This window comes from Carica papaya, chromosome 1 (assembly GCF_054855325.1).
Source record: "Carica papaya isolate Zhongbai chromosome 1, ASM5485532v1, whole genome shotgun sequence".
Classification (NCBI taxonomy): Eukaryota; Viridiplantae; Streptophyta; class Magnoliopsida; order Brassicales; family Caricaceae; genus Carica; species Carica papaya.
In genome coordinates this window covers 27,510,029-27,532,120 of record NC_142309.1, presented here as the reverse complement: position 1 = coordinate 27,532,120, position 22,092 = coordinate 27,510,029, and the positions used below count along the sequence as shown (strand labels likewise).

Sequence of the window (22,092 nt, the reverse complement as noted above, 5' to 3'; positions counted from 1 at the left end):
TAAATCAACTTTAGTCACTGTTGTAATCTTTACCGTTAGATCTATTAAAATGAATATAGATTATTAAATTATTTTAATAAATAGACGGTCAAAATTTAATTTTGATTATCAAACTATCAACCAAGATACAATTTAGCCAACCTTATTTGTCTATATAATCTCTCTAGATTGTCCGTTGGACACATCCCCTTTTCCTTTGATTTGGTCTTAAAGTTTGTGATTTTTTTGAGTCCTACCAATCTTTCTCTACTTTAATTACAACAATCTTGCTATGGATCCAAGAGAAGTTAATCACTTGCTTGAGGCTGATAACATTTTTGATATAAATCTATACGACAAATACATCCATGATCTCGCTAGTAACAATGATATCAAAGAATAATAAAAAAATCTGACAAAATTTGCAATATTTGATGAGGTTGACATACTCCAGCAGATGGAGACCGAGATCGAAGAAGTATCTATTAAACTGTCAATACCAAAATTCAAGCAAGTATTTTACTCCTCAATCATAATTGGAGCACTAATGAATACGAAGTTCGTGAAAAGGTCGGTTTGCTAATTGAAGATCTATCAAAAGTTTTAAGTTTCGATAATGTTATTACTTGTGGGATCTGCTTCGAATCTTATAGTCATGATAAGATTCAATCAGCTTCTTGTGGTCATGGCTTTTGTCAAGATTGTTGGGTTGGTTACATAAGCATAGCCATTAAAAATGGTTGTGGTTGTTTGAAGTTGAGGTGTCCGAAGCCATCTTGTGGTACAACTATCTACCAAGACATGATTTTTGGGTTGGCCACTAAGGTACAAAAAGAAAAATATCTTAGTTATCTTACTCGAGTTTATGTAGATAAAAAGAATAAAACTATAAAGTCGTGTCCCGCTCCAGACTGTAAATTTGCAATTGGTCTAGTTGTGATAGGGACAAATGGGATTTATGGTGTGTCATGTGCATGTCATCATAAATTTCGTTAGCATTGTAGCTGTGAGGCTCATCGTCCTGTGGGTTGTGACATCGTGAAACAGTGGATATTGAAGAATGAATCAGATGAAGGTAATATGAAGTGGATACAAGCTTTCACAAAACCTTGTCTTAAATGTTCGAGGCCAATCGAAAAGAACACTAGTTGTATGCATATGACTTGTAGCCCGCCTTGTGACTTTGAGTTTTGTTGGTTGTGCCTAAATCCTTGGACAACTCATACACAATGCATTATGCCTGATAATATGCGTAAAATCGAGGAGAGTAAGATAGAGAATCAAAAGGCATTAAGGAAATATTCATACTATTTCGAGCATTGGTTAAATAACATAAAGTCGATGAGAAAAGGTCAAGAAGATTTAAAAATCAATTGAAAGAGAAGATATTCCAAAATTGTGCGACAAATAACATTTGCCAAATGAAAGACTCAACTTTTTAATAGAGGTGTGGCAACAAATTGTGGATAGCAGAAGAGTGTTGTCATGAACATATGTTTATGAATATTACATGACTTATAATAAGGGTGAGGGACGAAAAAAGGAATTATACCAGCGTTTACGATGGCAAGCCAAGCTTAATATAGGGATGTTGCATGAATATGCAGAAAGAGAAATAACACCATTTCTTGATGATGACAAGAACGAGTCAACCCAGTCAAGTACACATTTTGATCGATTCAAAAATAAACTAGTGGATCGTACCATTGTGTCTAAATTCCACTTTGAAAAGCTAATAACAAGTATGGAAATTGGACTCTCAGATGCAATTGTTCCACCTCGTCGTCGTGTCAGAAATGCAAACTGAAGAGGATTATATGTGGATATTGAATCATTGTGTCATGATTTGAGAAATAATGAACTATTTTCTATTGAATTTACAACTTTTAAGCAAATTTATAATGCTCTAAATAAATTACATGTGAAGGTAGTGGCTTTTTATATGATAATAGTGTATTTTTAGTTTTAATATTATGTAGTTCGTACAATGTGAAATAAATTTTTTTTTCTTCGTCATCAACAAATATGTGCTTTTATAATTTATCTACCCCCTAAATAATTTATTTTTTGTAGTACCTTAATTTATAGTTGTACATATTGTCTTACATTTTTCTTTGGCAACGGATGACATTTCTAATTGAGTTGTAATTCCACAACTAGAGATTTGAACATTTGATGTTCTTGTAGAAAAAAGAAATAATGCTTTTGAACATATAGACTAGCACCTCAATGGTACTTGTGTGTATTTTATACATAATTACAATTAAATAAATTTTTGAGTAATTCTGTAAGAATACTAATATTTATAACTTTTTAATAATTATATTCTTATATAATATGTTATACTGGTTTTTAATTGATGCATTTATTATTATTTCAACAAATCAAAAGCTTAAAAATTATATAATATCATACTTTAAATGAATTAATATAGTTATATTATTTAACCGGTATTACGTGTAATATTACGGTAATAAAAATCTATTAATTTATATATCAAAATCAATGAAATCAACTGCCTAGGCAAAAAAACAAAAAATTCGATTGAACTCGGTTTAGGCTGATTTCGAGTTTCAAGTGGAAATTTGGGTTGATTGGATTGAGATTTTTGGGTTTATTTGAGTAAAAAAGTTTAGCTTAAATTTAGGGATTTTGTTGAGTAAAAAATAGTCGAGCCTTACTTTTATTTTATAAAAGCCTAAAATGGGTTTTGACTAAATTTCAAAATTAAAGTGTTTTAGCGAAAAGCAAACTTGAGACAAAAAATATCAACGAAAGTAATAATAACAACGACAACAATAATAATATAATAATAACAATAATAATTTTTACTTTAAAAAGTTTGAAAATAATAATATTAAATCAGACAAATTAAAATAATATATTTAATAATTAAGGATTAAAGAAATTTCATAGCGACGAAATATTAAATTAAAATTTTTACGATTATGAATCTCTAATGTTTAGATTTATTAGAATAAACATAAATCGATGTTTCATTATAATAAATTCAGATAATATATATTTTATTTAACATTAATGATTATTTATAGTATAAGTCAAATTATTAAATGATTAAGGATTATAAATAAATTTTTTAAAAGTGGAGAGGTAATAAATTAATTTTAATTACTGTTTTAATATTTACCGTTAGATTTATAAAATAAATTAGATTATTATATTATTTTAATAAATAGACGGTCAAAATTTAAACTGTCAACTAAAACACAAATTAGCTAACTTAATTTGTTGATATAATCTCTCTATATTGTCTACTGGATACATCCCCCTTTTCCTTGATTTGGTTTTAATAAATAGACGGTCAAGATTTAATTTTTTTATCAAATTATCAATGAGAACACAAGTTAGCCGACTTAATTTGTCTATATAATCTCTCCATATTGCCTAGTGAATACATCTCCCCTTTTCGCTTGATTTGATCTTAAAGTTCGTGATTTTTTAAAAAATTCTACCAATCTTTCTCTGCTTCAATTACAACAATTAGATCTTGTTTTGCCATGGATCGAAGAGAAGTTGATTGTTTGCCTGAAGATAATTACATTGTTGATACAGATCAGTATAACGATGACATCTACGATTTTGCAGATACTGGTGATATCGAAGAAGATCAATCAAATGATCGAACGAAATTTACAATATTTACTGAGATCAATGTACTTCAACAAGTGAAGATCGATATCGAAGAAGTATCAATCGTGCTATCAATACCCAAATCGCAGGCATGTATTTTACTCCTCAATCATAACTGGAATACTGACGAAGTATATGATAAATGGTTTTCTAATGAACGTGAAGTTCGTGAAAGGGTTGGTTTGCGAACTGAGAATTTATCTAAAGTTTTAGCTTTTGGTGGTGTTTTTACTTGTGGGATCTGTTTTGAATCCTATAATCATGATAAGATTCGATCAGCTTCTTGTGGTCATGGCTTTTGTCAAGATTGTTGGGCTAGTTACATAAACACGGCCATTAATAATGGTTATGGTTGTTTGAATTTGAGGTGTCCGGAGCCATCTTGCAACACAACTGTCTACCCGAGCAAGGTTTTGGGGTTCGCCACTAAGGTACAAAAAGAAAAATATCTACATTATCTTATTCAATTTTATGTAGAAAAAAAGAGTAAAACTATAAAGTGGTGTCCTGCTATAGACTGCAAACTTGCAATTGGTCTAGTTATGGTAGGGGATAACGGAATTCATGATGTATCATGTGAATGTTACCATAAAGTTTGTTGGCATTGTGGTCATGAGGCTCACCGTCCTGTAGACTGTGACACAATGAAGCGATGGATGGTGAAAAATAAGTCAGATGAGGGTAACATGAAGTGGATACAAGCTTTCACAAAACCTTGCCCCAAATGTTTGAGGCCGATCCAGAAGAACGAGGGTTGTATGCACATGACTTGTAAACCTCCTTGTAACTTTGAGTTTTGTTGGTTGTGCCTGACTCCTTGGGAAATTCATACAGAATGCATTAGGCGTGATAAAATAAAGGAGAGAGAGAAAGAGAACCTGAGGGAGTCTCTGAGGAGATATGAACATTATTCCGAGGATTGGCTAAACAACATGAAGTTTATGAGAAAAGCACAAGATGATTTAGAATTAACTAAAAGAGAAGATATTCCAATATTGTGCAACAAGCAACATTTGCCAAAGGAAAGACTCAACTTTTTGGTAGAGGCGTGGCAACAGATTGTGGAGGGCAAGAGGGTGTTGTCATGGACATATGTTTACGGATATTACTTGTCTTGCAATAAGGATGAGGCACCAAAAAAGGAGTTGTTCAAGTTTTTACAATTGCAAGCCGAGCATATTGTGGAGAAGCTGCATGAATGTGTCAAAAAAGAAATAACAACCTTTCTTAATGATTGCAAGAAAAAGTCAACCCGATCAAGTAAAAATTTTGACCAATTTAGTGAAAAGTTAGTGAATCTTACTATTGTGACTAAAACCTACTTTGAAAATCTAATAACCGCACTAGAGAATGGACTCTCAGATGTAATCATTCCACCTCGTCGTGCCGCCAAAAAACGCAGATTAAAGTAGGATTACATGTGGATATTCAATCATTGTATTATGATTTGAAGAATATAGAACTTCTTTCTATTGATTTATAATGTTTAAGCAAATATGTAATTCTCTGATTAAATTTCATGTTAAAGTGGTGGATTTTTATGTGACAATGGTGCATTTCCAGTTTTAATACTATATAGTTTGTTCTTTTATCGTTAGATATGTACTTTTTTTATTTTGTCTATCGTAAATAGTTATTTTTTTTTTGTAATACCTTGATTTATAGTTACATATAACGCCGTTTCTTTTTTTTTTTTTTTTTTACATATTGAATTGTGATAGACTACACAATTAGATGTGACAGATTCAATTGTGTGGCATTTGAGATGATCATGTAGTTTATGATCTCTAAATACAAGAGATACAGAGGATGTGGGAAAAAACAAGTATATATAAACCTTGAGACTGAAGAGTCCGAACAAAGTTTGAATTTGGAAGCCATGGAAGTTTCTGTTTCATGTTTCTGGATCCCACAAACATGACATGGATACCCACCCCAAGTATGAGCGTGGCTGTTCCTACCAAGAACATGTCTGCACATTAACTTGAAAAAATAATGTGCAGAGATATGCTTGTATAGACAGGCCCGGATAGAAGAGAGAGAGACAGAAAGATACCCATGGCTTCTATGAGTCGGTGCATTATTTCCCCTTCGTCCCACCTTTGTGATAAAATTTGGAGATACTTAAAATATGTCTCTAAAACAAGAAAGCAACCCTGTAATTCTAGCTTTATGTTCAGATTAAATTGTATTAAATTTATTGAATATATATATATATATGTAACATGTATAGCATAATGTAATATTTATATAGAATATAAAATATATGTTATATATATTATATATCATAAAAATATTATATGCAGTATAATATATAAAAATACATGTAATTTATATAACATAATGTAAATAATCTGTAAAGAGTTACAAAAGAAAATTTTGAGTTAATTTGTTGGCCATTGAATTATTAATTGAAGTGAATGAAATTATTCAATCCGTTCGACTAAACAGAAACTTATCAAAAGCAAAAGTTACATGACAAGACATATACTTTAATGGGCCGGACTCATGGGGTTTCTGGGCCAGATAAAATGGCTCTTGAGCCCATTTAGACAAAAAATTTAATTTATTAATTTCTTTTTTAAAAAAGAAAAAGTAAGATATTCTTATAATAATAATAATAATAATACAAATTCAAACAATAACAATTATAATTTTAAATTTTTAAACAATTGAAAATAATAAAATTATGGCGGACAGTTTAAAATATTATATTTAATAAGTAAGGATTAGACAAATTTTGTAGCAAAGAAATATTAAATTGGATTTTTCATTATTATGAATCTTTAATGTTTAGATTTATTATAATAAACATAAATTAATAAATTGAGAGAAAATAACTTATATATTTTATATAACATTGATAATTGTTATCCTTAAAAGATTATAACGGATACTCAAATATACCTCATTTAACATTAATGGCTACTTATAGTATAAGTCAAATTACTTGATGATTAAGGATTATATATAAATTTTTTAAAGTGGTGAGATAATAAATTAATTTTAATCACTCTTTTAATATTTACAGTTAGATTTATCAAAATAAATTAAATTATTATATTATTTTAATAAACAAACGGTCAAAATTTAATTTTTTTTATCGAATTATCAACTAAAACACAAATTAGCTAACTTAATTTGTCAATATAATCTCTCAATATTGCCTGCCGGATACATCCCTCTTTTTTTTTTTTTTGATTTGGTTTTAATAAATAGAGGGTCAAGATTTAATCTTCTTTATCAAATTATCAACTAGAACATAAGTTAACCGACTTAATTTGTCTATATAATCTCTCCATATTGCCTAGCGAATACATCTCCCCTTTTTCCTTGATTTGGTCTTAAAGTTTGTGATTTTTTTTTTCAAATTCTACCAATATTTCTCTACTTCAATTACAACAATTAGATCTCGTTTTGCCATGGATCGAAGAGAAGTTGATTGTTCCCCTGAAGATAATAACATTATTGATACAGATCAATACAACGATGACATCTACGATTTTGCAGATATTGGTGATATCGAAGAAGATCAATCAAATGATCGAACGAAATTTACAATATTTACTGAGATTCATATACTTCAGCAAGTGAAAATCGATATCGAAGAAATATCAATCGTGCTGTCAATACCCAAATCGCAGGCATGTATTTTACTCCTCAATCATAACTGGAATACTGACGAAGTATATGATAAATGGTTTTCTAATGAACGTGAAGTTCGTGAAAGGGTTGGTTTGCGAACTGAGAATTTATCTAAAGTTTTAGCTTTTTGTGGTGTTTTTACTTGTGGGATCTGTTTTGAATCCTATAGTCATGATAAGATTCGATCAGCTTCTTGTGGTCATGGCTTTTGTCAAGATTGTTGGGCTGGTTACATAAACACAGCCATTAATAATGGTTGTGGTTGTTTGAATTTGAGGTGTCCGGAGCCATCTTGCAACACAACTGTCTACCCGAGCAAGGTTTTGGGGTTCGCCACTAAGGTACAAAAAGAAAAATATCTAGATTATCTTATTCAATTTTATGTAGAAAAAAAGAGTAAAATTATAAAGTGGTGTCCTGCTATAGATTGCAAACTTGCAATTGGTCTAGTTATGGTAGGAGATAACGGGATTCATGATATATCATGTGAATGTTACCATAAATTTTGCTGGCATTGTGGTTATGAGGCTCACCGTCCTGTAGACTGTGACACAATGAAGCGATGGATGGTGAAAAATAAGTCAGATAAAGGTAACATGAAGTGGATACAAGCTTTCACAAAACCTTGCCCCAAATGTTTGAGGCCGATCCAGAAGAACGAGGGTTGTATGCACATGACTTGTAAACCTCCTTGTAACTTTGAGTTTTGTTGGTTGTGCCTGAATCCTTGGAAAATTCATACAGAATGCATTAGGTGTGATAAAATAAAAGAGAGAGAAAGAGAAAACCTGAGGGAGTCTCTGAAGAGATATGAATATTATTCCGAGAATTGGCTAAACAACATGAAGTTTATGAGAAAAGCACAAGATAAATTAGAATCAACTAAAAGAGAAGATATTCCAATACTGTGCAACAAACAACATTTGCCAAAAGAAAAACTCAACTTTTTAGTAGAGGCGTGGCAACAGATTGTGGAGGGTAAGAGAGTGTTGTCATGGACATATGTTTATGGATATTACCTGTCTTGCAATAAGGATGAGGCACCAAAAAAGGAGTTGTTCAAGTTTTTACAATTGCAAGCCGAGAATATTGTGGAGAAGCTGCATAAATATGTAGAAAGAGAAATAACAATCTTTCTTGATGATTACAAGAGGAAGTCAACCCGATCAAGTAAACATTTTGACAAATTCAGTAATGAGCTAGTGAATCTTACTTTTGTGACTAAGATCTACTTTAAAAATCTAATAACAGCATTAGAAAATGGACTTTCAGATGTAACCATTCCAGCTAGTCGTGCCAGCAAGAAACGCAGATTAAAGTAAGATTATATGTGGATATTCAATCGTTGTATTATGATTTGAGAGATACAGAACTCTTTTCTATTGATTTATAACTTTTAAGCAAATATGTAATGCTCCAGTCAAATTTTATGTTAAAATGATAGTTTTTTATGTGACAATTGTACATTTTCAGTTTTAGTACTATATAGTTCGTTTTTTTATCAGCAAATATGTACTTTTTTATTTTATCTATCATAAATAGTTTTTTTTTTAATAATATCTTAATTTATAGTTATATATAATGTCTCTTTTTTTTTTTTTGCAATGGATGACATTTTTAATTGAGCTATAATTCAAAAATTAGAGATTTAAATGTGTGATGCTCTTGCTTGAAAAAAAATGCTTTGACCCATGGACTAACACCTTAATGATACATCTATATATTTTATGCATAATGTCAATTGAATGAATTTCTAAGTAATTAACTTATATCTTTATTTTCTGAGAGCTAAACAGATGATTTATTTAAGTTATTGATTCTTTTCTAAGTAATTCAAATGTATATAGCTATTCTACCAGGTATGAGCAGAAATGGAGCTGAAGCTCTTGATGAACTATAGATAAAGCATCAATCCATCTCCCACAACAATGAGAAATCTAAAACAATACATATTGGATCATGATAGTGTAACGCCCAATAATTTTAGCATTTTTATTATTATTTTTTTTATTAATTTTAATTTTTATTAATTTTATTTATTTAGTTTAATAATAATATAAAATAATAATAATTATAAAATTGGGTAAAAATATTATTTGGATTTAATTGAAATTGATTTTGGAAAAAAAGGGATGAAAATTAGGATTCTATGGGTATTTTTAAAAAGAAAATCGAAAACCGGGGGTCAAAACACAATTTAGAAAAATTGCGCCCCGTCAGCGCCACGTCAGCAGCCACGTCAGCGGCCCAGTCAGCAGCCCTGGCCAACCAGGACCTGCCACGTGGCGAGACCACGTCGACCTGGGAACGGGCCATGTGGGCGATCCGCGTGCGCGCGATCGGACGGCCCAGATGCGTCCCCGCGCGCACGGACGGCCTAGATCAAGCGTGCACACGGACGGCCCGGATGCAATCACATGGACGGCCCAGATGCACACGCACGGACGGCCCAGATTCAATCAAGAACGGACGGCCCAGATTTAATCAAAATGGACGGCTGTGATCAAAAGGTAAAATGGTATAAATAAAACCCCCACACCTGACCACAAAAACCCTAGCCGCCTGCCCTCGCCGGAGAAGGCGAACCAGACGCCGGAGGAGCCGGCCGCCGCCACCCGCCGCCGCACCGGGGAGTTTTCCGACCGCCGATCGAGGTAAATTTCATACCCCCGGCTCGTTTTTCCACGCTGAGTTCCCCTGTGGCCAAATCGGAGCCAAAATCCCGGCCAAACAGCCAGAAAACACGGCCGAAACCCAGCGGCGCCGCCGCGCCCCTCCTCGGTTTTTGCCTCCGATGAGGCCCTTCCCGGCCTCCGTTTGATACAATTTTTATATCACCGTGATCACCATTCTTTTCTCTACAGGTTGATCGGAGCCGAATCACCAAAACATGAACCTCGCCGGAGAGCCGCCGCACCCGAGAGCACCGCCGCCGGTAAGCTTCGATTTTTCGTAATTTTTTTGCCCCCCGAGGGCCCTAGGGTTGTTTTATCGCAGGGACCAATGCAAGTGTGGCCGAATTCGGCCGAAAACGGCCAACCCGAGGTGAATCACCGTCGCCGGAGCACGGCGGAGCCGCCGTGCCGGAATTGCGATATTGGCCGAAAGGGGTCCTGGGTCTAATCTGGGATTTTTTGGGATACGTGCAGGTACCAGTAATGCGTTTCAGTTCCCCGGAAAAAATTCAGGGAAAATTAGAGACAACCTGTAGGCGCACTGTAGAGCCGTATTCGGACCCCAAAACAAGTAAGGATTCCTCACCCTATTTCCTATCACGGTATTAAAGTGCAATAAATGATAAAATGGTATTTCATGAATCAATAGCTGTGTGAAATTGTTTAAGGTTGCTAATGGAGCCCGAGTCTAGTGTATTTGTCGGTCAGTTATTTTTTGTTCTATTTTACAGTTTTAAATGCAGTATGATGTCTGATGTTTTTATTTCATAATTTTGTGTGCATGTATCACTGTTTTATTGATTATGGGTTGAATGACTGAGAACCCGATGTTGTATGTTGTCTGGTTTGGCATGAATTACTGGTTGCTTGTTTGTGTGTGATTTGATGATGCTGACTGAGGAAAATGAGAATGAAAAGTTATGTAAATTGATAATTGTATAATGTGGTCAGTCTGACTAGATATCCTGGGAGATGGTGGACGGACCGGGTCCGTAGGGAACCCTACCGGGATTGTGGTCTCTCATACCAGACGGGGTATGGAGACCTTATGTGTTTTGGCGCCCATACCGGACGGGGTATGGGGACGGCCCGTTTCACCCTCATATCGGATGGGGTATTGAGGTTTATAGTTTTGACGCCCATACCGGACGGGGTATGGGGACGGCCCTGAAATCTGATTACAAGTGTTAAAGGTTCACGGGTAGCAGGACCCCTATGGATCCCCATGGTTACTAGTAGGCTGGTAAATAAGGAAAAATATATTGTGTAATAATTGAGATGCAAAAGGCGTGATAAGTATTATGTTATACAGTTCCTATGATTTCCTGATGATGATAATGTTATTGCTTTCGTATATTGTTTTATGAATTTCACCGAGGTAAGTGGATAGTAAATGATTTTATTATTGATAAAAGAATTTGTTGTAAACTATGCTCCGTTGGTCTTTTTGTGTTTTCTACCCACCTTTACCTCCGTGACGGTGAGATAGTGTGATATCCTTACTGGGCTGGTGTAGCTCATTCCTTATTTAATCATTTCAAATCAGGAAGACATTGTTCCCGAGCCCGTTCCGCAGGAAGACGACGAAGGGGACGCCTGAAGACTCCATAGTCATATTTATAGCTTTTATTTTCAAGTTTCTCTTTTAATTAGTTTGTTCTTTTATACTTTGAGCACGTTTTTTGTTTTAGTGTAAGGGATGTTTAATCAAAATTTTTATTATGTTTCCGCATTTGACCTTTTTAATACACATATTTCATTTTAAAATTCCGGGACCGTTACAGATAGACTATACAAAAATTCAGTTGAAATATATTGCTTTGTAAATCACAAGTAATTTCTCCAAAGGTGATGTGAAGAAAAACGAATTACAGTCATTCTACTTCTGGAGATGAAAAAAAAGAAGTGTTTCTATTTGCTAATGGAACCCATCTAACTTGTTACAGTTATACTAGAAAAGGAAGATATGAGCCGACTGTCAATACCTTTATTTTTTATCTGGCGGCCACCTATTGTACTCCATAGGTAGAAAGCCTGGAGAGGAGGAATATACAAGCTGATGAAACTACTACCGCTCCAGCAAAACATGCAAGATCTAGACTAGTCACCAAAGGCACACTCTTGAATTTTTCCAGCACTCCAGCTTGAAGTATCATCATCACTGTATGCCCAATTTTTAACTTGGCTTGTGAAACCGATTCCATTTCAACCCACTTTGGAAGAGTCTGCAGCCCATATGAAATATAAATGCAGTGTTTATGACATATATGATTTACTTGAATGGATATCACCCATACCCCAACAAAATTAGACGTGACAGATTCAACTGGATAGCATTTGAGATGATTATGTAGTTTATGATTTCTAAATACAAGAGATACAGAGGAGGTGGGAAAAACAAGTATATATAAACCTTGAGACTGAAGAGTCCGAACAAGTTTGAATGTGGAAGCCATGGAAGTTTCTGTTTCATGTTTCTGGATCCCACAAACATGACATGGATACCCACCCCAAATATGAGCATGGCTGTTCCTACCAAGAACATGTCTGCACATTAATTCCAAAAAATAACGTGAGAAAATGTAGAGATATGCTTGTATAGACAGGCCCGGACGGAAGAAAGAGAGACAGAAAGATACCCATGGCTTCTATGAGTAAGCGCATTATTTCCCCTTCATCCCACCTTTGTGATAAAATTTGGAAATACTTAAAATATGCCTCTAAAACAAGAAAGCAACCCTGTAAAATCATATAAGATATTATGACTCATTGTGAGATATATATATATATATATATATATATGAAACATATAAAATGAAGTATACTAAGGCTATATTTATAAAACAAATTCAAAGTTTATATAAAATTATAAATGAACCTTTAAATAATTTTGATGTCTGCAAAAGCAAACCAATGTTAAGGAAAAAGAATACATATATACCTCCAGGAAGCACAAAATTGATCCGAGTAAGGATCCGGCAACAGCAAATAACGTAAAGAATCGGCAATCAATTACAACCTGCGGTAATAAATTTAAATTCAAATCACTTTTAACACATTAAGAAATAAACAAAAGAAGAAGGTAAAAACTAGAAATACCCTTTCAATGAAGCTTTGAATCTGCAATTTCACGGGTCTCCACTTCGTAGCACCATTTAATACCTTAACTGCTGTAATAATAATAAGATTTGGGAGCAGAGAGACAACATCTATTAATTCAACCCGTGCCTCTGATACCTTCGTTAGCACCGTCGATTTCCTTTCATGATCTCCAAAAACCTTTTTCTCTCCCTTTGACCCTGCATTGCTCAGGCACCTTACAGTTCGAACATGAGGAGAAGAAGAAGAAGAAGAAGAAGAAGAAGAAGAAGAAGAAGAGAAAGAAGAAGGAAGACCGTGATTCCAAGGCGTAGAAGCACGCAACAACCTTGCAGTCGCCATTTCTCTGTTTGTTCATACCCAAGTGGCATATCGATTTGGTTTATATACAAATGTGCAGTGAGGAAACTGGAAAAAAGAAGATTCGCGGCATATTAGGTGGGGTTTTTCTTTTTCACTTTTTCTTGGAGAGGTTAGCCTTGATTTGTCCTTTCTCATCAGTCAAAACGAAAAACAATTTGATTCTCACGTGGCTAATTGCACTTCCCACAGCGCGTGGGTCCGTCTTCAATTTCAGCCGTAAGGAGTTGTAAGAAATTTTGGCCAGTAAAGATTTCTGCACCGCAGGTTGGACAGAGTTCAAAACATATTTCATCACCAAAAATACTAAATTTAGAGTTTAAGGTTTAAATATTTTATTGAACTGATAAAGTACTAATTTATAATATTTAATTTAATAAAATTAAAATTTTAAATTATTAATATGTTGTTAAAATTGTTTTGATATTAAATTTTAACGATTTTATTATATTTTTAAATTTAAAAATATTAAAGAATAATTAAATTTTTTCAATTTCGAATTTTTAATCTGATTTAAACTTTTTTTTCATTAAAAAAAATAAATATTTGATCAAATGATTTAAGGAAAAAGAAAAATCAAAGAGTGGCTTCTCTAATAATCGCTTTCCTAATGGCGGCTTATAGTCGTAAAATTACCCAAATACCCCTCCAGCAAACTCGCGGGTTGCTCCGATTTGTATCTGGACTCTGGAGGGTCCGTTACCTCTTTGGTTTTTCCGCCTCTCCTCCATTTTCTTTCTGCTTGATCCTTTTCCCCAGTTCTACTTCCTAGGCATTTAAGTTTTACCATGACTGAATTCCCCTTGCAATTCATACATGAATCTTGCAATATCTCTGACTTTTGCCTCAATCACAACATCCCCATTTCCCAACCTTCAGATCAAACCCTGCCCATCTTACTCTTTCTTCTCCAAAGCAAAGACACGCTCGATTTGCAGGACGTTAATACATTGCTCGCTAACCCATGAAGGGTTCAAACCGTAAGTTGCTCTTTAGCTCTTTCCTTCTCTATCTCTGCGTATTTCTTTTCAGGCATTTTCACATATATGTAAGCTGCACCAAACAAAACTCACTGGCTTGTACGAAATTGTGCAGATGTGAGTGTTTTGATTTGTATAACGAGGTGGTTTCTTATAGAGAAGCATGGTCCTGGCAAAATAGCATTGTTAAACAGAAAAAGGCGTTGATTGATAGAAATGAAGATTGCGCAGATACGCTGATTATATTACAACACGGTCCTGTGTTTACAATGGGTGCCGGTAGTTCAGAAAAGTACCTCAAATTTGACATAAACAACGCTCCTTACGATGTTTATCGAACTGAACGAGGTGGGGAGGTCACATATCATGGACCTGGCCAGGTGCTTCCTCTAAATTATTCGCACTGTTAGAGTTTCATATTCTCCTTGGTTCTTTATAAATTATTTGTACGATTGATTCTAGTACTTGATAGACGAGCATTTTCTATTTATTTTGAGTTATGATCACAAGTCGGAACTTCTTATTGACAATTATGTTTAAAAAAGAAAAATGATTACAAGTCAGATTGTATTGTTGTCGTTGGAAATTATTTTTCCTTCCACGGCTATGAATCAAGCTTTCAAGTTTTGATGTTCTGGCTTTTCTGTCTTAAGCATGTTACCTGATTGATTGCCTACTTACCCCCGTTGCAGTTTATGTAGCTAACTTCTATTATCATGCATATGTGTTGCAATGTAGCTAGTTATGTATCCTATTATCAATCTCCGGAATCACAAGAAGGATCTTCACTGGTACCTCAGGGCACTTGAGGAGGTCGTTATTCGTGTTCTCTCAGCCACATTTTCTATAGAGGCGTCTCGGCAAGAAGGTCTAACTGGAGTTTGGGTTGGTATGATTACTTTTCTTTCTTCTGCACTATATGTACTTGCTCTTTACTTCCTCCGCAACTCCACACAGCTATAGGCAGTGTGGATGAAGGTCACATGAGATAGGCTTTTGGAACTTTGCAGCCTTGATGCTGTTGAGATCAGTCTTATGAGCATAACTATAATCTTTGGATCTCATATCAAAATTTGACATTTTCTTTTGTGGAATTCCATGCAGGAGATCAAAAATTGGCAGCAATTGGGATACGAGTATCTCATTGGATAACATACCATGGTTTAGCACTGAATGTCACCACAGATTTAACCCCTTTCCACTGGATAGTCCCGTGTGGGATACAGAACCGCCAAGTTGGAAGCATAAAGGGATTGCTCGGTAAATTGCAGCCATCCAATGGGCGCAGAGAACATAGCATATACAATACTGACAATTTATCTCAAAACAAGAATGTTGATGATAGCAAGTTGATTGATATTGCTCATGATTCTTTAATGAAGCAATTTTCTGAAGTTTTTCAAGTTGAAATTCACAAGAAAACCATATCCTATCTTGATCTTCTCGGAGAGAAAACTATCCAGCATCATCAGATTGAGCACGACATCATTCAATGACTGAGTTGGAATTCTAAAGTGTTTATGAGGTACTACTGATTGCTTCTGCAGACATATCCTTGATTAGTTACTGCAGTCGAGAGTTCTCAAATATGTAGACATTATACATGTACTTACTCTGTACTGAAGGTCCTTTATTTAACATAATTTTTGACCTACGCGAGCAGAGGTGAATCTGTTGATGGTCTTAGTTGAAGGTATGACTACAATCCCGAGTAGAAAAATCCCAGATGTGCTTATTTAGATGGATTTCATGTCTTACTTTTCTTTTTTTTTTCTCTCCCCAGTGTGACAAGTCTTAAATCTTCTTCTACATTTCATTGGGTAAAAGAATCTCCTGACTTAGTGGTCTCAGGAACTTAGGTTCCCAAACTTTTGAAAATAGCAGTTGGATTTGTAGGAATCTTGTAGATTTGTACCTTCGAAAAATAAATTAACTGCAAAACTAAAAACTCTATTGTAAACAAAATGAAACAATAAGAATTATATTGACAGGCATGTCATTGGTTATGATCAATGGAGGCTATGAATTGTGAGATGTTGTGATTATGGAGCTTAGGTTTAGAGTTAGTAGACAGATTCAAATTTTGGTGAATTCTATGAAGCAACTCCACGAGTATAATCTTCAACAAAAACTCCACGAGTATTTGCATATTTCCTTGACTTTTGAGAAGCTTCTTCTGTGTTTTGAGAAGTGGGAGATGAACATTCCTCCCATTACATGTTACCCTGGAGGGTGAGGAAAGTTCTCAAATTACCTTAAAGAGTTTTGCAACCAGCACTACTGTGAAGGGCGGCCTATGTGAATCAAAGGAGAGAAAATCGGGAGAGAAGCAAGGCCTACAAGAATCTGGGATTAAGCAAAAGGCATAGGCTTCATTAGATTGACAAAGAAGCCTCATTAAACTGACAGAGAAGCCATAGAGAAGCTGTAGAGAAAGATTAACCATCACTTATGGACCATTGGGACTGTATAAAGAATAATCAGTAACCTACAGATAACAAGAGGTTGGAAATTTTACACCAACATTGAAAATGGGAGATTTATTGGAAAAGATGACAAGAGGTGTTTCACCATTTACAGAAGACAACTGTTCCTGTAGAAATTTTTTGTGAAAGCTTACTTGTATGTGATTAACACAAAGTTCTCAAGAACCAGTAACCTTGTTTGTCATACTTAGAGATGAGTGCTTTATTCTATGAGTTTCCTCGAAGATACGCAATGTTATCAAATACACACAATGAAGTCTAATTATTTAAAAGATGCTAAATACACAAAAGGGCCTCGTCTAAAGTATTAAGTATCACCAATACCATTTTATAACCTGTATAGCAACGACTACAACTTAACAAAACCAACCAAATGGTGGATTGTTAGTTCATAGGATTTTTTTCATTGGCATTTATCATCCCAAAGAAGAAGGCTAGTAGCATTATTTTTAATGAAAAAAAGGCTAGTAGAATTTGAATGGCAACTACTTTAACCCGAGACAAATAATTCCTTCATCAATAACTCCCACCGATCAAAATTGTCCAATACATGCCAAGCTCTGGCAGGAAAACGCTCCTTACACTACCCTCTTGTTTTAACTTGCAGCAAGCCCACACGATCTCGTAGAAGCTAAAATATCACATAATACCTAAACTTAATGGTTTAGAGATTCTTTGTGGACGAAAGAGCCATCGGGAAAAAATTATAGACAGCACCACATATAAAAATCAATAGTTCTCAGCAACAGGTCTTGAAGGAAAGAGCCTCATAAGAAATGTCATCAATGACCAGAGGCAAACTACAGAGAGGACTTGGAAGGTCACGACCATAGCAACAAGCGCACTACCTCTCTCTGCTACTTCTGGAGATATCAGAGAATCTTTCATCAAAAACATCAACCTCTGCATAAACTGTGCAGCTCTTGTCAATTGATATAGTCTATATACCTGTCAAATAGAAAGAAAGCCGTAAAACATTTGTTTCCACAAACACGAATCTCAACTGAAACTGGTTTTCGTTTCCAAAAATAATGAATCTAAGCTGAACATCAACTACCTCAAAAATAATAGGAACTATAGGCCAACAAGACGATCCGCGCTTGTTGAGGTGAGCCTCAAATGCAAGTTGAGCTGCACAGCCAACTAGAAAAGGAGCCACTGCAACCAACGCTTGCAAGCCAAGCACCGGCCAAGTCACATAGACAGCAAACAGAGGAGCAATGACCTTGAAACCCGTGGTGAAGAAAGAAGATGTCAAGTACCCTCTGAGCCCTGTTATGAGGCCCCATCTCTTTGGACTGAATTGTAAATATGGCCTCTGAACACTGTCAGTAACAGAAAGAAATGCCCCTAGGCCAATATAAAACATTGCCTCAAAGCACAATGAAGCCACCATTTCTGCATGACATGAGCCAATGAAAATTATCATCTGAACCTTTTAATTAACAGATCCACATGCATGACATCAATAACAAAGTCTTCAGACAAGATAAATATAAAAGAATGTCTCGAATAACTACCTAAACATAAACAAACAAGTTCATTGAGAAAGAAAGGTAGATTATCTATAAATTTTATGCTCGGTTCCAGCAGTTAATCTAAACTGAAATGTATCTATACAGTTCACAAGACTATGTTTGTTTTCCCCAGACACTTGACAGGTTCCAGTACCATAAAAAGATAACTGATGATAGTTGCCAGTGGTTAAACAATCATCAAGAACCCTAATGAAGAGTTTAGTATTTCACTTAGTATCTAGAACTCTCACAGTCAATGATGGATGATTGGAAGGGAACTGAACAAAGGGACTGTCAAAAAATCCCCAAAACAACCAACAAATGTACGAAAATATTTTAGTTCTACCATATTTCCCATATGAGCATTCATGATGACAAATCCATTAACTTACCAGTTCATCCTTGTTACATTGCTAACCAGATGTTTATCTTATGACCTACCCATCTTAAATACTTATTTCGAACCTTACCTTTATTCCACTGTCATGTTTCCACCACCAACTTGTGCTATTTTTTTACTCAAAGGCCAGTTATAAAAGCTGATTTGTGCTTTATCAGATGGGAAAAAAATTGGAACGGGTAAAAAAAAAAGAACCTATTATTTCAGCACTCATCATAAACAAACTTTTAATTATTACAAGCAATAGCCTATGAGCGACAATGGATGAAAAGAACCAAAAAGGTGGTTAGACAAACTGGAAATTTGCAAGGAAAAAGAATAATAAACCAAGTTATCCGACATCATTTCATCAAATCTGAATCCGAAAGCATAACTCCAAAGCTAGACAACGGAAAATCTAATACGCAGCAGGTCAATCAAGCAGAAAATACCTACAAGAGTCTCTTCCTTGAGCCAAGCTTCAATTGCACTTCCAAGAAAGAACTGTGGAAAAACCAAAGAAGATATCAAAGCAACAGGTGCCAAAACCCATAACAATGAACCCTTATCTTCCTGAAATGGAGCTGAAACCAACTTCCCTTCTTCCACCAGTTGATGAGTCAACCCATAAAACGAAACAGAACCGGATTTCCCGCGAAATGGCTCTACCCCATTAAACCTACAAAGATATGTAACGGGATTTTCTCTCTCTGAAAGCTCCAAGCTGGTCTCTGAGTTAGAATTCGATACACATGCTATAGCTCCTCGGTTTAAGCTATGCAATAATGACCCCTTTGCTTTTCTCTTCAAACCAGGAGAAATCAAACACACTGAATAAACGATGTGCAAAAGTTAAGAAACCATTCATTTTCTCAGCTAAAGATTGCACACTAAACGTTGGAAACTCCCAAAAATCAAAAAGGGAACCAAGAGGGAAAAAGAACCTACACTTTGACGCACTTCTATGTCCATATGCTTCGTCTCTAAAGACGTAGTGCGCGGAAACCTGAAATTTTAAAATTACAAAGACAAAGGTGAGAAATGATTGAGATTCAAAGAATCAAAATATACATGAACTGATTGAGACCTGAAGTAAGTGACAGACCAAATTGCGATTAGATAACCTAAACTTTGGAGCAGGGAGCCCCAGACAAACGGGTAGCGTTCCCATTTGGGGTTTAGGGTTTTAGAACCCACCTCGCTTCAAATTTAACCCGGAAATCTGATACAACCATACAAAGAGGAAAATAAAATTTATTTTCTGATAAACTGTTTTCAAATATGAAAAACATGTTTATATTATTTACCTTAAAAAATAAAAGATATATATATATTTACTTTAATTTTGAAAATTGGTATATTATATATAATGAAAACTGAGTAAAACTTAAAATCATTAATACAAAATAGAGAAAGCTGTCCAAAAAGTTTGTTCAATCTTTCCTCTACAGTTATCCCTCCCTCGTTTTCATAAATCCCCAAGTTTGGCAATCTGCAGGCCAACAAGCCACCTCATGTGTTTGCTTGTTCATTTCTCTGGGGATTCATGTCCAGCAAATCTTCTTTCCTTTGGTAATCGCATGCATACCTCATATCATGGTTTGATACACTAGGACATTAAATTGTTGTGGTTGCTTATAGCTTCCATCGCATTTTGGAATCACCACAAATTGAAATCTCTCATAGTTCGTCTCCCCGTATACCATTTAACTAGCTACGATTTTAGGGTTTTCATTTCTGTAACTAAAGGATTAATTGAAGGTGTTTGCTTGATTTGCACATTTTATGAAAGGTTTTCATGATTAAATCACATAACCACTTTAAAAAATTTATCATGTCCGATCGCATCATAAGTAATGTACTCATTTTTTTTTTCCTTTAAAATAAGATAATTATTTGTGATCATTTCATCTGATTAAAGAAATAATTCTTTTTCGTAATAATTATGGGAGTTTGTCTGGTAGGAATTACTTATTATTATGGCTCATGAGATTACAAAAATAACAGAAGTTAATCACTTTTTTATATTGAAATATTATCCAGTGTTCATCTTGATTAGCCTTTATTAGCATAATCCTTAAATATAATGGTTTAGTTAAATCTATTTTTATTTTAACTTATATAGAGTCCACTCATTAATTAAGTTCTATTGTGATGTTGACTCCTAAAACTTCTCTAATTCTTTTAACAATTTGTTTTGTATTCTATTGATTGAATATATTAAAGGGCAATCCATGAATTCTTATCTAAAGTGCGCCAAAAGTAAGATCAATCTCTTAATTAGGATAATATCTTTGTATAGGTTGTTAAAAAATGAATAGAAAAGTATTTTGAGATAAAATTACAACTTCACTTGTAGGAATTGATCTTCATACTGGTGACCATCTATTCAATAATTTTTATTGATATAAGTTTAGGCGATAAAAGTTTACAAGCCACCCTCTAATTCTACTCGTTTTTTCGATGATCTTTAGTGAGAGTAATAACTATGTCCTCACAAGTTATCTTATTAAGTTGTCATTTTCTTTATTTCGAATGTAACTTATACATTAGACAAAGATATGATTGATGATAGATACATTTCTTTCTTATCAACTTTATACTGCTTCTAATTCGTTGAGTCTTTTTTAAGGTTGATAAATAAGTATAATTTTGGCCGGGTTTTTGCAAGAGCTTGTGGTTGTACTCTCGGAGACTAGTTAGTTTAATATTGTGCTTGCTTTGTTGTATAGTAAGGTTTTATATGAGAGTGCTGAACTCCAAAGGAGAACAAGGTTACCACGATTCTGAATTTTTGGTTTATGATTGTAACGTATAGCTAGTAATGTAATTAAGGAACTTTTCACGTGTGTGTGTGTGTATACATATACATATTGTTTCTTTGTTATTGTTGTTTAAGAATAAAAAGGAACTATTGATGCCACCAGGTTTTAATGTCAATCAATTTCTTGAACCGACCACAGGTGAAAAATTATTCAAAAAACAAACAATTCACACGTCTAAAAATGATACCCACGTTTCCCAGAACCAAAAAAAAAAAAAAAAAAAAAAAAGCAAGACCATTTTTTGTTTACTTTTCTTCTTCTGCAAATTCTACTTTGACTTCAAGGTCAACATTTTTGACTAAATGTTTTTTAAGTGATTCGGGGGGGGGGGGGGGGGGGGGGGGGGGAGCATAAATGTGCAAAAATGTTATACTGTTGTAACTTCGTCAGTTTTGCGGCTGTATAAAACTTAATAATATTTGACTGTTAAAGATCTTATCGTAAATTTAGAATTTGTATTAAAAAAATTATAATTTGTTAAACATTAACATTAATC

General features: G+C 34.4%; 3 protein-coding genes and 2 pseudogenes across 5 annotated transcripts; 3 read left to right on the top strand and 2 right to left on the bottom strand.

Annotated features, from left to right (window-relative positions):
• The first annotated feature begins 3,458 nt into the window (after window positions 1–3,458).
• Window positions 3,459–5,179, top strand: LOC110813496 (putative E3 ubiquitin-protein ligase ARI7 pseudogene; annotated as a pseudogene).
• Window positions 5,180–7,047: 1,868 nt separating this feature from the next.
• LOC110813495 (putative E3 ubiquitin-protein ligase ARI7 pseudogene) lies at window positions 7,048–8,597 on the top strand (annotated as a pseudogene).
• A 3,143-nt stretch (window positions 8,598–11,740) lies between these two features.
• LOC110813574 (uncharacterized) lies at window positions 11,741–13,502 on the bottom strand. Of its 2 annotated transcripts, XM_022040773.2 has the most exons (6): window positions 13,346–13,502; window positions 13,050–13,249; window positions 12,892–12,969; window positions 12,590–12,689; window positions 12,364–12,497; window positions 11,741–12,175 (listed from the first exon to the last, which is right to left on the bottom strand). In XM_022040773.2, the coding sequence occupies exons 1-6, from the start codon at window positions 13,389–13,391 to the stop codon at window positions 11,960–11,962; spliced, it is 774 nt and encodes a 257-aa protein (XP_021896465.1). In that variant the 5' UTR covers window positions 13,392–13,502; the 3' UTR covers window positions 11,741–11,959. The 2 variants fall into 2 exon arrangements, with proteins under 2 accessions (XP_021896465.1, XP_021896464.2); XM_022040772.2 differs by having other exon boundaries at window positions 13,050–13,501.
• A 612-nt stretch (window positions 13,503–14,114) lies between these two features.
• Window positions 14,115–16,128, top strand: LOC110813558 (octanoyltransferase LIP2p, chloroplastic-like). The gene is made up of 4 exons (XM_022040752.2): window positions 14,115–14,389; window positions 14,505–14,769; window positions 15,128–15,278; window positions 15,494–16,128. The coding sequence occupies exons 1-4, from the start codon at window positions 14,226–14,228 to the stop codon at window positions 15,883–15,885; spliced, it is 972 nt and encodes a 323-aa protein (XP_021896444.2). The 5' UTR covers window positions 14,115–14,225; the 3' UTR covers window positions 15,886–16,128.
• A 1,047-nt stretch (window positions 16,129–17,175) lies between these two features.
• Window positions 17,176–20,378, bottom strand: LOC110813557 (tRNA-processing ribonuclease BN). Of its 2 annotated transcripts, XM_022040750.2 has the most exons (6): window positions 20,360–20,378; window positions 19,859–19,993; window positions 19,720–19,777; window positions 19,224–19,601; window positions 17,933–18,273; window positions 17,176–17,823 (listed from the first exon to the last, which is right to left on the bottom strand). In XM_022040750.2, the coding sequence occupies exons 2-6, from the start codon at window positions 19,940–19,942 to the stop codon at window positions 17,605–17,607; spliced, it is 1,080 nt and encodes a 359-aa protein (XP_021896442.1). In that variant the 5' UTR covers window positions 19,943–19,993; window positions 20,360–20,378; the 3' UTR covers window positions 17,176–17,604. The 2 variants fall into 2 exon arrangements, with proteins under 2 accessions (XP_021896442.1, XP_021896443.1); XM_022040751.2 differs by lacking the exon at window positions 20,360–20,378 and having other exon boundaries at window positions 19,877–20,045.
• Window positions 20,379–22,092: the final 1,714 nt, after the last annotated feature.

Bases quoted from the DNA above. Each gene is read 5' to 3' on its own strand.
- LOC110813557 (XM_022040750.2), bottom strand. From the start codon at position 19,942: ATGGGAACGCTACCCGTTTGTCTGGGGCTCCCTGCTCCAAAGTTTAGG. The intron at 19,778-19,858 runs GTCTCAATCAGT...TTAAAATTTCAG, and splicing joins TGGTCTGTCACTTACTTCAG to GTTTCCGCGCACTACGTCTT. The intron at 17,824-17,932 runs GTAGTTGATGTT...TCTATTTGACAG, and splicing joins TAGTTCCTATTATTTTTGAG to GTATATAGACTATATCAATT.
- LOC110813558 (XM_022040752.2), top strand. From the start codon at position 14,226: ATGAATCTTGCAATATCTCTGACTTTTGCCTCAATCACAACATCCCCA. The intron at 14,390-14,504 runs GTAAGTTGCTCT...GAAATTGTGCAG, and splicing joins ACCCATGAAGGGTTCAAACC to ATGTGAGTGTTTTGATTTGT. The intron at 15,279-15,493 runs GTATGATTACTT...AATTCCATGCAG, and splicing joins TCTAACTGGAGTTTGGGTTG to GAGATCAAAAATTGGCAGCA.
- LOC110813574 (XM_022040772.2), bottom strand. From the start codon at position 13,391: ATGGCGACTGCAAGGTTGTTGCGTGCTTCTACGCCTTGGAATCACGGT. The intron at 12,970-13,049 runs GTATTTCTAGTT...TTATTACCGCAG, and splicing joins TTCAAAGCTTCATTGAAAGG to GTTGTAATTGATTGCCGATT. The intron at 12,176-12,363 runs GTTTATATATAC...TATGGGCTGCAG, and splicing joins TCGGACTCTTCAGTCTCAAG to ACTCTTCCAAAGTGGGTTGA.